The 14614-nt window shown below is 42.2% G+C and overlaps 1 protein-coding gene across 4 annotated transcripts in view; it reads right to left on the bottom strand.

Annotated features, from left to right (window-relative positions):
• LOC109628722 (ryanodine receptor 1-like) overlaps positions 1-14614 on the bottom strand; it is a 46654-nt gene that overhangs the window by 18391 nt on the left and 13649 nt on the right. For 3 of the 4 annotated variants that reach the window (XM_069539913.1, XM_069539914.1, XM_069539916.1), the window contains exons 36-77: positions 14155-14593; positions 13501-14082; positions 13213-13413; positions 12932-13043; positions 12676-12819; positions 12079-12352; positions 11880-11994; positions 11651-11783; positions 11466-11560; positions 11253-11388; positions 10989-11175; positions 10756-10867; positions 10519-10639; positions 10207-10376; positions 9892-10112; positions 9711-9801; positions 9486-9626; positions 9237-9400; positions 9074-9152; positions 8800-8889; positions 8564-8704; positions 8393-8470; positions 8238-8313; positions 8034-8157; positions 7573-7688; positions 7405-7472; positions 7188-7309; positions 7006-7055; positions 6761-6821; positions 6535-6661; positions 6038-6149; positions 5857-5938; positions 5647-5777; positions 5230-5550; positions 4894-5134; positions 4437-4524; positions 4255-4347; positions 3808-3822; positions 1313-1483; positions 1142-1201; positions 897-1031; positions 30-142 (exon numbers count right to left, since the gene is read on the bottom strand). In XM_069539913.1, the coding sequence (XP_069396014.1) occupies positions 30-142; positions 897-1031; positions 1142-1201; positions 1313-1483; positions 3808-3822; positions 4255-4347; positions 4437-4524; positions 4894-5134; positions 5230-5550; positions 5647-5777; positions 5857-5938; positions 6038-6149; positions 6535-6661; positions 6761-6821; positions 7006-7055; positions 7188-7309; positions 7405-7472; positions 7573-7688; positions 8034-8157; positions 8238-8313; positions 8393-8470; positions 8564-8704; positions 8800-8889; positions 9074-9152; positions 9237-9400; positions 9486-9626; positions 9711-9801; positions 9892-10112; positions 10207-10376; positions 10519-10639; positions 10756-10867; positions 10989-11175; positions 11253-11388; positions 11466-11560; positions 11651-11783; positions 11880-11994; positions 12079-12352; positions 12676-12819; positions 12932-13043; positions 13213-13413; positions 13501-14082; positions 14155-14593 (6132 nt within the window). The remainder of the gene's footprint in view (positions 1-29; positions 143-896; positions 1032-1141; positions 1202-1312; positions 1484-3807; positions 3823-4254; positions 4348-4436; positions 4525-4893; positions 5135-5229; positions 5551-5646; positions 5778-5856; positions 5939-6037; positions 6150-6534; positions 6662-6760; positions 6822-7005; positions 7056-7187; positions 7310-7404; positions 7473-7572; positions 7689-8033; positions 8158-8237; positions 8314-8392; positions 8471-8563; positions 8705-8799; positions 8890-9073; positions 9153-9236; positions 9401-9485; positions 9627-9710; positions 9802-9891; positions 10113-10206; positions 10377-10518; positions 10640-10755; positions 10868-10988; positions 11176-11252; positions 11389-11465; positions 11561-11650; positions 11784-11879; positions 11995-12078; positions 12353-12675; positions 12820-12931; positions 13044-13212; positions 13414-13500; positions 14083-14154; positions 14594-14614) is intronic. The other variant, XM_069539917.1, reaches the window with a different exon arrangement.

Genomic DNA, 14614 nt, shown 5'->3' with positions numbered 1-14614 from the left:
TCAGTACTGATACAGTTTTTTTTTTTTACCTGGGGATGTTGTATAGTGGTGTCATCCTAAAGCAAGCGACCACAGCCCTGCGTCTCTGCTTGGACAACAGTTTGTGCCACACCATCTTCTTGGATTTAAACGGGTGCTCGGTCTATAACGAAGGAGGGGACAGGGCAAATGTTCGGCTGTATATTAGAACATTTTAGAAGGAAATGTCTCTACACATATGGTCTACACAGCATAGCAATTATAACATGCACCACAACATATGTTATACAGTCAAACAACAACAAATGAAAAGATTAAGATACATTTTTTTCCAGACTCATATGAGGTCATGACCTTTGAACACTGAAATCTTATTGGATAATCTTTGTGTCTAAATAACTGATCAAAACCTTTTCCTTTTGATATTTATGTTAAAGAGGCCAAAAACATGTTTTTGTGAGGCCACCGTGACCTTGACCTTTGACCTGGACCGCCAAAATCTACTCAATTAATCTGTCAGGCCACGTGAACATTTGAGTCAAATTGAAAAGATTTAAGATAACACGACCACATGTTGTAATGGAATTCCATATGAATGTGACTGATGTATAACGATCACAAGAACATGAGGGCACCATCAAACACCAAAATCTAATGAGTTTATCCTTGAGACTATGGTTAAGCTAATGTCCCACAAGGAGTTCTAGAGATACTGTGTTCACATGAATGGAAAGACGGACAGACAACCTGAAAACACAAAAAACCATAGAAATCTGCAATCCCCCACATACATACTCTCCTTCTAACAAAAAAATATTGTTTTGCTGTTTTCAAATACTTGCAACAGTAGAATAAACTTATTCAAGTAACATGGATGGAGTTTGATACAGTTAGTGTGGCTGACAATATCCACTCACCACTTCCAGGTGGTAGAGGACAGCAGAAACCTCCTGAACTCTCTTCACAACTTTCACGGGAGCATCGGCATCTTCAGCCTTCCCGGCCATTTCCTTGTACAGAGCCATCTGCCAGCGCATGGATGGGTTGTCCACCTTGCCAAAGCACAGACATACAGATCTTTCTGAAATGTATCGTGACTATTATCTCAAATATGTGTCCTTGGAAAGAAAACACAGTTGGATTAACAGTCCAGGAATTTTACCTTCCCCTGAAGATGAAGATTGTTCTGCAGGAACTCTCTCACTTCTTCATCAGTGTCTCTCTGTCAAGTAAAAAGGTTTATCATTGTTTTCCTAAGGCACTAATGGTTCAGGAAGTAAAACCATCATGTCTACAGTATTGTGCATGAACCTAAACTCAGAATAAAAACTACCAAAGAGTATCGGATCTTGGCCAGGTTGATAAGCTCCTGATCGGCGGGGGAGCACATGTTGAGGCCTATGGGGAGCATCTTTTTCAAAGCCGCAACAATAAGTGATGTCTGCACAGAGTAACGATCCCCACGTTTTTTCTTTTTGGTGCGTTCGGTGTCGGAGCCTCCTCCCTAAGAAAAAAGACAATACACCAAAAAGCATTCACAGTATCTAATAAAATGTCAGGAGTTCAACACACTGCTTTGTATCCAATACATCACAGCTCGGATTCAATGCCAGGCAATTCATATCAATTTCATGGATATAAGCCCACTTCATTTTTTTCCCCTATAATGCTGAAAAGAAACTGATTACATATATATATATGTATATATATATACATATATATATATATGTGTGAGTGTGTGTGTGTGTGTTTGTGCTATTGCACATCATACCAAGTAAAGGTAAAATAAGTGTGTTAAAACTACTACAAACTCTTTCTTCACGTTGAATTACCCATCTACATTCATAACATATTCTTCTCTTTACCTGATACTCACGCCATTATATTTGTACTGCTAGTATTTGAATGTCCAACAATTCTCCAGATATAAACCTGATTGTTCCTCTGAGCTCAGACTGGTAAGTAGAGGGTACAGTGAAAATGTGGGGGCAAAGTGGGGATGTAGCTGGCTTTGGGGAAAGGAAAGCTGAGAGGAGTGGGTCTTATAGGAAAGTAAATCATTGAAATTGAATTCACAAAAACATGCAAAAAAGAAAATGTTAATCTATTTTCTTCAAGTGACAACCCATTCAGCATTCCACAGATAGGATAAGTGGCTAAAACATTTTTTATTACAGTAGCAGTAGTACCTTGTGAAACATTAAAATATTAAGAGATTTCAAAGAAAAAAACTCATGAAGTTAGAGTTAGACTTATTAGTAGCAGGCTGTTAAAACAAACTGTCTATGGGACACATCCCTGTGCTCGCCTCCTGAACTCCTGCTCTGTCCTGTAATGTAGGCTTGATAAGAGCCATAGTGCAGATCACAGAATTACACAAAAATAGCTGCAGAAAAGTCTAATGTGAAAAGATACTGGACAAATTGAGAAAGTGAAAAGTAAATCTCTATTGGGGACTTGGAGATAGTAGTAATGATTGATAATGATACTATTCAATACCTCTTATCATTGCTAGAAGCATCTTCTATGGCCCACTGACATTTACCAAATCCAGAACCGGATATTTTTGTTTTGTATGTAGTGGCTGTTGCCTGTCGTCCTCCCGCTCAGGGTTAAATAAAAAACCCTATCATTGCCAGATGTAGTAACACATCAGCCACTGCTCCTGCTTCAGTTCAGCGCTAGATGCAAGTGTGTTATGGAAGAGGCAACAGGGTGCAAAGCATTGTGGGGAAATTATTTTAGATCGTAAGTGTGAATTAATGCAATGGTTAAGTTCATGGTATCATTTGAGCCCGTTCTTAACTGGGAACCCGACAAAATGCTTCAGAAATCTGCCTCAGTGACATTAAACATCAAGTCACGTGTTAGTCTGGAGTGAAAAGGAAACTAAACCATGAGGTGCCATGGCATTTCCAGGGAGGAGAGAAGAAAGAGCACAGAGAAGACTAACATCATCCCCTAGTGGCAAAAAGCTGCATTACAAAAGCTATAGTTCAACCATCCTTCAATGAAAAGAAACAAAAGACATACGAGAAGACTCCAATTCAACTATGATCAGAAAAAAGAGCAAACTCAGTGAAAGGATGATGGCACTGTGCTCTCACTGCCACCTTGGGCTCGGTGTAAAGCCCAGTGCCATGAGCCCAACTCTACAGCTGAGTACTTTCATCAAGCGCCTCCAGACTCCCCCCGTCACACACTGGCAGGACTGGGCATGCCCCACAGGTGGGGGCTGCCCTTTTGTCCGGTGATCTTCTATGAGAATAGTGTGTCTATCTTAGTGCATATATGTACATTACAGTGAGTAAAATATGTGGACATAAATCAGTAGCCTTGTATGAAGCGTGTTTTCCAATTTAAGACAACTGTGCAAGCGCAGAGGCAAATGTGTTGGAGTACAGCTACTAGTAGAGACTGTGAAACTGGATCTAAACTCCATGTGTCACTCCTTTGAAGACATTTCTGGCTCGGATTTTCATTGTCTATTTATATAAATATCTGTGTATTTATAGCAATGACAAATTCTGAGTTTTGTTCCATTCGTAACAGACTGCAAAGTATTCATGACCAAGCAGGAACAGCTGCATGTACAGAAAAAGCATTTGTCACTGGCACTGATTTATTGGCCAGTGACTTGTTCTATGGGTCATGTTTCTGTGATATGAATGGAATGTGCATGTATGTGTGTGTGTGCTCAAGTGTGTAAGTATACTATGTGAGTATGTGGATCGGATGTGCCAGTGTGCTGGAGAGGTTGATGAAAAGCTCCCCCAAAGTGAGGTGCCATGCGGTCAGCACAGCGGTCGTGCAGGAACAAAGTCTAACCTCTGAGTCCCCGCCCTGGAAACCCAGCCGCAACCCAAAAGAAGACAGGGGACAACCAAAGAGAGAATGAAGTTAACACAGCTGCTGTCCTTCTCAAAATGAAACCTCCAAAAGTTAGGGTAGGCTTTGCTTTGTAAGTCAAATGAACAAATATATCACAAAAAACAGAACAAATACCTGTACCTGTTATAGATGGTGCAAAAGCTCTGTCTTAGATTGATTTGCTGGATTATAGATCAGTGATACAAAATGTAGAATGTCCTAAAACTTTTCTGGGAATAATATTTCATAAACAGCCATGTAGCAAAATGGTAAAATCATAATAAAAAAATGAAGGCACAAAGAAAGGAACACGTACAGATGGTTTATAATATGCCTGCAATACAATCCTAAGGGTTATTATCAGCTGTCACCCTGCAGCACTGGATCTGTCTATTAGTAACTCACCTTGGTCATTTTGCTCTTGCTGTCAGCAGTGAGGAATGACATGTTATTGATCTCATTCATCACCACAAAGTTCTGTTCTTCTCTCTTGAAGTTCTACAGTAGAAAGACAAATGCAAAACATCTAGAAAACAATGTGAGCGGCTGCAAACGGCTGTGCTCAGATACCAAATGAACATACTCACGTGAGATTTGGACCAAAAAATAAAGACTTCTCCAACCATTCGGAAGAGCTCTTCTGCATCCGGGTCAGGGCATGTCAGCCATCTTGCCCTGTAGCAGAGCATATCAGGTTAAGGCTCTTAAAAGTCAATAAAAACAATAAATGAAAATGTAAGTGCTCTATGGCCCTGTTCAGGCCTGGTATTAACATCTGTCCTGAGAGATCCAATCACAAGTGGTTGTTATGTAAGCGTGTTCACACCTAAAATGTAGATGTATCCTGAATGTGTCTCCTGTGACCACTTGTGATTGGATCACACTTCCCTGCTCTTTATGCAAATCCTCGTAACTGTCATCTGTGTTTTGTGAAGAATAAATTATTTCGATTTTACCTAGTTTGAGTTAACAAATGGGCCTGACGACAACATTTGTGTGTCGGTGTATATTATTATTATATTGGTGTTTGTAACTTTATTGTACCTGTTGTTGTCCACATAGCGAATTAGTAGAGGGTAGAGTGCATACAAGTCTCTGCAGAGGACAGCAAACTCATCCCGTATCGTTCCATCTTCTTCATCTCCCTCTGATTTGCCCTCCATCCTCAGATGGTCCTCTTCAGCCACCACCTTCGATGTGCGTTTCTTCAGCTTCTCCATTGTTGGGATGAAATGGGACTTGAGCATCTCTGGCTTTGCCCTGCTGACAATGGGCTGTGAAAACACTAGAAGAGAAAACAAAATGGTGTAATCTCATTGGTACAAAAACTCACTGAGGATTATGCAGTGACACATTGGTAGAGTTAAAATCAGAGCTCACCAGCCAACCTCTTCATCCAGGAGGCCTCATCAATACCCAAGTTGTTGACTACAATTTTCATGATGCTGCCCAGCAGCTGATTGAGGTGTTCTGACGTGACCTCGGTGCAGAGCTGGCCCTCCATCTCAGGGAAATTTTCGAATCCTCTCTCCCACCAGCGAGGCAGGTAGTTACACAGCATGGGCAAAGTAATTTCAATCACGTGAGGCATCTCAGTGTACCGAGCCCCCGACTCTGCCAGGTCTCCGATCTCCTTCAACAGAGAATCCAGCTCGGGAATGTCTGGACAGAGTTCCTGGACCTCATTGGGAAGGCCCAAGACTTTGGCATTCATGAGAGAACAGCGAAAGAAAGAAAATTCAGAGACTTTGTTTGACAAAAAAAAATAAAAATCTGAGGAAACAGCATTGGACTCACTGGCTCTTTCCCTCGGCGTCTTTGTGGTGTAGACAGAGAAAGCATTGAATTCATTCAGATGGGGTTCTATGTAGGCGACTGGCATAGCTGCTGCAAGGTGAGCCAGACACTCTCCAAGAGCTGGCCTCTGCCTGTAAATGTAAGGAACAAGTGAAAAAAACAGCTCTCCATTTACTTCACACAACCTAATATATGCAGATGTGGAGTCACCTCTCAACATGTGGATTCTTGACAGTCCCTAAGGAGTAGATGCTACACATGATGCGATAGCACGACATCTGTAGATCATCCACTGTGTGCAAGTAACAGAGACAGGTACAGCATTGTCAAGATGAATGAATAAATAAGCACAATGTGAAATCATAAATACGGCAGGCGTGAAAGCACATACACATGACATCATCTCCAAACTGGTGCTGAGCGATGTGGTCGAACAGGGAGGTGAGCACTGGCAGCAGGGCAATGGTGGTGTAGTTTATGTTCTGAGACACGCCTTTGACTTGCTTTAAAGAAGAGAAACAGCACAGTGTCATGGACTCTGGATATTTGAGGTTTAATATTTATTAAATCATTTGCAAGTCAGGGCGAGCAATATATTCATTGACTCAATCAAGGAGGTGATGTTTACGCTCTGGTCCATTTGTTTATTTGTTGGTTTACTTATACAAAAAGGCAGATCTGGATAATTTTTACCTTTTATTTGCAATTCTTTGACCAGTTTCCCATGGAATAATTAATGGATCTTAATTTTTAAAAATCAGGCACATTTAGGGAAATTATATTTATGAAAATGTGCAATTTAATGTTGCCTGATTCAATTTAAAGGGACTGTTAGGCCTTGGCGGACGTATACGCAGTACTGTTGCTTTTATTGTGTTCCTCTCTTACCTGATTCCCTTTGGAAACTTTGCCCAGTTTGAGATTCTCTACCATCTTCTCTATATCATCTGCAGCGCTCTCAAAGAATGACCGCAGCCCTGCTTTCACGATCTCAGGCCCTGACTTCATTACTGTCCTGATTAGGTAAAAAATAAAGATTAGTAGGAAAAACAAAACAAAACAAATTCCTCCTCATGGGGTAATGAGTACTGTGAGAAAATGAAAAATGCCAAACCTTGCGTCTAGTGACCGCGCCAGAATGTGAAGACAGTTAACGATTGCTGAAGCATCGGTTCCTGAAAGAACACATACAGTTTGGATGTTATGACTACTTTTATAGAACTCCACACAAAACAAGAAGAACTATACTTGCTCCAACCTGGAAGACTGAAAATACATTATTACACGATGTAGCCACATTTGAGAAGCACAGAAAGAGCATCAGATTCAAAGATTGAAATTGAGAGGCTGACATCTTACCAAAGAGAGAAACTCTGTGTCTCACCAGAGCGGACATTTTACAGAAGATACTATGAGGAGAAGGAAAGGAAGAGGAAGGAAAGGCAATGCAAGAAAAAGGAAATGTTCATAAAAAGAGTAAAGTGATAAGTGAAAAGAAAACATAACATTCCTATGTGTTATTTCGATATGAGATCGGTCACCTTGCAATCATCTCCTTCTCTTTATTGGAGGAATGGCCACCACTGCCCAGGACTTTCGCAGGTGTTGACAAGAAGTAGAGGCAGTGGTTTTTGAAATACTGGTTGATTAGAGGCATCAAAATCTGAGGGAGAGATTTAATAGGGACAGTAAGCTTTAAGCTTATACAGCAAAGAGTCCAAGTGTCATCTGTCCACTGGCTCAAAACAAAAGTTTCACCTTGGCAAAGAATTTGATTTCCTGCTCGTGAGGAGACTTTTCCACCCGTCCACTGCTCACGACAGCCTCTGCAAAAACACATAGGCATATATGATATGATTGCAATAACACAGGCAACACTATAAGGTAACATTACAGTATCTGTTCATCGTCATTGCACCACAGTACCAAGATGAGCAATGAACTCCTGGGCAATTTCCATCCATTTCAACAGCTTCTGCAGGAAACCATAAGCAAATCTCTTCTCGATGGATGAGATGTCAGACTCCATGTCTTTCAGGCCCCTAAAGTGAAACAGAGGTTAACTCTATAAAAACTTGGTTTATCTTTAAACACAAAGAACTCTTTAGAAACTCAGGTTGTTTTCTTTATGGAATTTATGTAATCGGTTCAGGACGTTTACGTTTTTGAGTTATTCTTATGGGCTCTTATGTTTACGTGTTTTGCTTTCATTATCCTATGTTACCTTCCTAGTGTGTCTCTGACTCAGTTAATTTATCTTTTGTTATGATGTTGTCTCATTTTTGTTTTGAGGCCGTTTTCCTCTTCGTTGGTTATTTCCTGTCTTAAAATAATCTTTAATATTAAATACAATTCCCAATTCAAAAAGTGTTCCATTGCATTGTTACCTAGTGACAGCATATCCATTAAGCTGCAGGAACTTGAGCAGTTCATGAGCCTTCTCTCTGTCTCGTGCCTTTTCTTTTGCCGTCAGAGTATCGTATGGCACCAGCAGAGGATGTGTTCCACCTCCTTCATAAACAGACACACAATCAAAACTGATAAACAAGACAGTCTCATTTTCCACATGTGTAACTTCCCTCTTATCTTACCTTTGGACTGCAGCTCCATCTTTTTCTTTCGCCCCCAAGTGTTATGGTAATTTTCTGCCAGTTGCTCCGCCATAGACTGTGAACAGATATGGACTGTGAATACTGATCGAATTCAAAGATCAGAGGACATACGGTTCAAACACTTCCTTCCATACCTGCAGATCCCTTGAAAGAGCCATGTGTGAGATGTCAATGGGCTGTGGACTGTAGCCATGGCTTGGGTCATAGGTTGCCTAGAACAGAGTGAGGTATCGTTATGAAGTGTAGAATAAATACCACGACTGCGAAGACATCAGTATTTGCACAATCATCCAATTGCTCTCTACCTGAGCCGTTTGTGAGATTTTCCGTGAGGCTACTTTCTTCTTGTCTGATTCCTCTTCCTCTCTCGCTTTATCTATGTTCCACTCCCACGCCAACATGGCTTTGATTGACTCTTTGATCGGCCAACGGTAGATCTCTTTGTCCTGTCAGAAGAGAACCATGCAGAGTGATGAGAAGCAGAGAAAAGATGAAGTAAAGGTTCTGAATAATTCAATGTAGAGTGTGACTGGAAACCTACCTTCTCTGAGAAGGTTTTGTACGGCCTGAGCATCGGATGAGTTTTTGCATTTTCATCCAACACTTCACCATAGGACCAGTTATTCTGGATCTGAAACATAATGCATATACAATATGTATTACAACTGTTATTTGTGCTTACATATATTAGGACTTCCTTCACAGTGAGTCTGTATCTATTTGTTTTCCAGTAAAGCTGTTCTGTTCATGTTGCTCCTGGATAGGAATTGAAACTAGTGTGAGTGAGTTCAGTAAATGTTAAACAAAAGTTTTACCTTTTCAAAGGCCCATTTATCATGTGTATATTCAGCAAATTTGTTGATGAAGGGATCCAGTCTCTCAGGGATGATGGTACTGTGGTCGGAGGAAAGACCATTTGTAATTATTTTAAAAAGATACTTTATGTACTGAATAGCAGAGTGACGATAAAACTCTCACTTTGTCGTCTCCACTGGTTTCGGATCAAAGTTTCCCTCTGCATCTACTGACGCCTTTTTCTCTGTTTTGGAGGAGTAACTGGCATCGACATAGTCAGGAGGAATGGCTCCAGCAATGGCGCAGATGCATGGCATAGAAATTTTGAAAATCTCTGCATCAAATTTCTGGAATCGCAAAACAAGGTATTACAATACATGCATGCGTACACCATCAATCGTATGGAACTAAAGAATACTGCAGGAGCTCCACCTTGTGTGCCAACGATTCAAAGATTCCCCAAAACAGTTTGCGGGTAAGATGCAGCTCCTCTTCTGACGCCACCCCAAAGTTGGCCCAACCATTAGGGAGGCAGTAATATTTCCAACAACGCTCATAGTGATTGGTTAAAAGCTGCAGGATGCAAACAGTGAAAGAAAATTAAAACCAGAAGAACATTTAAGCTCAAAGGGAAATAAGTTTCAATAGTCCTCATACCTTCAGTGGCATTTTGGCGTACTCGTTAAGAATGGGCACATCAAACACCAGCCGTCTGAGCAGGTGCTGAAGCATGGAGGGACGTAGATGTCTGAAAGTAAGATTTAAAAAAAAGCACAATTCCACAATGAAGCTGGTGATTTTGAATAATATGTAAAGTTTGCCATGAGCTCAAACTCACTTGCACAAAGCCATTAGGCACTCTTCAATGATGTCTCTTTGGGCCTTTGTAAAAGCTCGTCCTCGAGACAACCGGTAGATTGTGTGCAACATGGAGTCGATCATTATGGCACGGTGGTCGCTGCCAGCAAATAGCGGGGCACACTTGGTAATGAGTGGCAACACAGCAGAGCACAGGTAGCGGTTCAAAGCGAGGGCCATCTCTGTGGTGCTGAAAGCAACCTGTGAATTAAGTCCAACAGTACGGTCATATTTCTGCTCCTCACGTCGCCTCCAGGATCATATATCTGCATGTTTGTAAATAGTTTAGGCTCACCGTGTCCAGAGAGGCAGCAGCCCTCATGTCAGGCAGAAATCCTACCTCCAGCACGTGGAGCAAGAAATCCTGGTTGTCAATACCATACACTCTGTCCAGGAACAGCACCATGGGAGCCTTGTGATCTGGCACAAAACTAGCGGACATCTTTGGCTCTATGATGCTGTTGTCTGAGTGCGACCGACGTAAAAAAAAAGAAGTTATTAACAACATGTGAAGTTGGGTTAAATTGATCTGATGCTATAACAAGCTTTCAGCAAATGGCTGTATAATATGTATGGCACACAAATGGTTATTCTCCCAAGTGTTTACCTTTTCCTAAAGCAGGAATCTGAACAGGAAGGCTGATGACTCCCACCAGATCCTCAAGAGGGACAAGAGACCTCAGAATGGCCCTGATCCTCAGAGCCTCACCCTTACCAGCCTGGATCAACTGTAGAGAAAAAAGATCAGCTTTTCAATAAAGACATTTTCAATAAGATTTCCAATTTTTGTATTTGTTCTTTCTCTGTAAGTCATAGAAGCCACATTGGTCACTAAATAGCTTACATGCATCTCTGGAGCGCAGCGTCCCAGCAAGTCAATCAGAGCAGAGTAGAATGACATGATGGCATTTCCCAGGTGCACCCGGTTCTCCTCATGCTGCTCCTCTCCCCCAAACCTACACGAAAATAAACATAGTTGCTCTAAATCTTTCTGCTTTAGCAACACTAGAGGAGACAATAAACTCACTGATGCTTCATTATAAACAATCAGGGAAAAAAACAACTAGGAGCTCTTACATTGGAAAGCGTCTGTCTTTCTTTACACTAGGTCCATCTCTTGCAGGGTCCTCTGATATCTTGATGGCCTCCTCTATCGCAGCCAGAAGGCCATTGCCACCCTCCCCTCTCAGGGCCGGACCAAAGCACTCAGGTCTGCGGATGAGGAGACGTACCACCACGTTGGCATTCTCTTCTACGCTCTCTCCTACAGGAGGAAAAAGAAAAACACTTATATAAGCAAGGGAGAAAAACAGAAACAATATGGGCGTTAGAATTACATACCGTTGACAAATACAGCAAAACGAAGAAAGTCCAGGTATTTCTCTCCACCACAAGGATTCCAACCAATGTCAGGGTAGCCTTTGGACAGCAGCATCGGGCAGCTCTGCAATCCACATCCAGCTAAATACTTGACCACCTGGAAATAAAACGGTTTACTCAAGTGATGAACAATTTTGCACAATGCTTGTTTAATACATATTGATTTCATTTTACCATTTCCAGGTCCTGCTCCTGGAGAGCCAATGCAAGCTCATTGTTGTCGATGCAAGACGCTGCAGCCACATCCAAGGGGGTGGAGCCCCGCATTCCTAAAAAAAAGTACATGTTGTAGAGCTTCATCACAAATAAAGGATAGAATAAGAGCAAGAATAATGCTGTAACTCAACAAAAACAATCACCAAGGCCGATGCCACTGTTCTGCAGAAGGTAGCTGAGGTGGTCAAACATAGAGCGCTGATTTTGACGACTGATGCGACAGAAATAGCAAAGGAAACGGCAGCAGTTTGTCACGACTCGGGGGAATCTGATCTCCTGTTGGAAGAAAAGAAAAAGCCAAGGTCTTATCACCTTCTTTAGTCTGTTCCCTGGTGGTGATAAGAAGAAAAGTCTGGTGACACAAAAATATACCTTTGAATCCCCACCACCCAGTACATTAACCATGACCTCCATTACGGTTTCATGCATGCCCAGAGCTCGCATCAAGTTGGGGTGCTGATAGAAAACTTTGTTACTCATGATGTTCCTGAGGGAAAGAAAAAATAAGTTACTGTACAGCTCCAATGACAGGCATTTGAAAGGATTCACAATAAATAAAGCTTATATCCACCCAATGCTTTGAATCATGAGCCTCTCTTCCTCTGGACCCATCTGGACAATAAGCAGTGAGCGGATCTGTCCCAGGCACTCCAGCAGGTCCATGGTGTCCTGAATTGACACCGCATTGATGGTGTAGGCCTTGGGGAGGGCCCGCATGAGCTCGCCCAGCCCATCATACTGCCTGTGAAGGAGGCTGAACATCATGCGCACAAGCTCAGGGTTCTGGATGAATGATTCCTGGGCCCAGTGGATCATAGTATGGGAAATCAGCTCCTGCAGTGTGCCTAATAAACATATAACAAAGGGGGTAAGCAGTGATGCAAAAGACACTTCATACTGTAGTTATTGTGAGTCTCTATTTAAAAATATACTAGTTAACAAAGCAATTGGCATATTTCTATTTCTGTACTTCGTCAACAAGGGGCAAACAAAGCTGTTGCTATATGACCAAAAAATACTAATATGAAAAAAAAGTGATTTGTTTAATTATGGATTTCAGTGCATGTCACTTTGAAAAGCAAAGAAAAGTCAAAACTGATGCTTTTAGGTTTTTTAAAAAAAGTCAATTATTGGTCCACAAAAGATTTTTATTGCCGTTGAGACTCACTTGGTTTTTTATCTTCCTGTGGCTCCGGCTCCAGCTCCACCTTCTTCTCACGAAATTTTTTCACCTTTACCAACAAACTGAACAGTCGTCCGCGGAGAGAATTATCCACTTCCTCCTCTTGCCCTTCTTCTTCGATATGAACACCTGAGAGTGAAGTTTTATATAAGGTCTTGGAACATATGTCTACACCTGCCATTCGCAGTGTTAACTTTAAATCCTGATGTAAGTAGACTTGAATATATAGATGGAAACTAACCACAGTGGACCAGCAGAAAATTGTGAAAAACCAGCAGGGATTCTCGGACCTCATCAGGAACGGGACACTCTTCATCATCAGCGCAGTTTTTGAAGTTCATGAGCATGTTGACCTTCATAAATAGGACAAAACGTATAAGCAAATGTGCTCATTTACTTAATACTCCAAAAATGGCTAAACTTAACCATGAAAAAAATGTGGTGGTATTAACACTGTCAAACACAATTTAACAATCATCAAATGTACTACTTCTCTCTTTTTATGCATTTGTCTGAGTATACCTGCTCCTGTGGTGGGGACCGAAATTCTCGGGTCTTGCGGGCGGTCTCGGCCGCGCTCATGGTGAAGGCCAGCATCAGTTCATTGTAGCGCTGCCTCTGGTTGGACTGTATCTGACTGACGAACTGGTCAGAAAAGGCAGTGATGGCCTCCACTCTGTGACGTAGCTCACAGTCACAGAAATACTGCAGCAGAGTGCACATCTGAAGGACAAAAGCAACATGAATTGTTAATACTGTGAGGTAGGTACTTACTGTTTAAATAATTATTCTAAAAAAGAGCATACGAACCTGTAATTTGACAGACTCTGGAAGCTTCATCTGGAAAAGTCCTTGCTCCAGATGTTCTTCTTTAGCTTCCCCTTCTTTAGTCTCTGCAGGTTTCATCTCTTTCTCCGTTTCCTCTGCACCTTTTTCACCATTTGTTTGCTCGGTCTTGTTCCCCGTGTCATCACGTGGCATGATTGATCCTGCCTCCTCTAATTCTTCCTCTTCTTCGATCTCTTCCTCCTCCTCATCCTCACCCAAGCCGTCATCCTCATATTCCTCTTCTTCTTCCTCCGCAGCTTCCTGCTCTGCTTCCTTCTCGACTCCGAGTTTCGGAGGAGCTTTTTGTTCCTTCTCTTCCTTGGACTTGGCGGTCTCATCTGCAGGCTCCTCGGCTTTCTTGCTACTGAAGACCGTGGGCTCAATCATCTTCAGGATGTGTGTGACGTCTTCATCATCGAACACACCCATGATGAGGAGAGTACTGATGAGCTTCAGGATCGGGACAAAGTGAAACTCGACACTACCCCCCACAGGATCCCTCATGGCTTGACCACCGTCTTGCACAGCCTCAGTCAGCATGTTTAAGGCTTTGGTCTTTAACACCTGGAAATAGAAGCAACTTAGAATTATTAGTGTCTCTGGAGCACCTTAAATACGTAACCTGTTCCAGCTCACCTGTAAGGGGATGACTGGACTCAGTGTGTAGATGTCTTGATCTGTTCCCACAAACCCAATAGAAGAGAAGTGGAGTTTGGGACGTAGACATGTCGTGAGGCCGACCCCAGGTAAAGCGTGAGATTTGTCTGAGTACAGAGTAATACTGCGTGTTTCATTCGTCATTGGAACAATGAATTCCTTGTTGGTTCCCAGTCGGTTCCTCTTGGCAGACTCCAGGTGCATGCTGATGAGCAGGTCGTAGAAGCCGCTCCTCATTGGTCCGGGTAGGTAGGTGTTCTCTATGGCGTAGAAGAGCTGGGATTCATCCACGTGGCTGCACAGAGCGTGAGCCACACGGTTGTTTCCCAGAGCACACACTGAGCCGTACAGCTTCAGAGTATGATAGTGGAACTTCAGCAGGTCCATACGTTCAGACAGCTCCAGGATGTCGATACACCTGGAAAGTGTTAAGAGGTTA

Source organism: Paralichthys olivaceus, chromosome 15, assembly GCF_024713975.1.
Source record: "Paralichthys olivaceus isolate ysfri-2021 chromosome 15, ASM2471397v2, whole genome shotgun sequence".
NCBI classification, from domain to species: domain Eukaryota; kingdom Metazoa; phylum Chordata; class Actinopteri; order Pleuronectiformes; family Paralichthyidae; genus Paralichthys; species Paralichthys olivaceus.
Note: the sequence above shows the minus strand (reverse complement) of the source record. Positions and strands in the feature narration are given on the sequence as shown.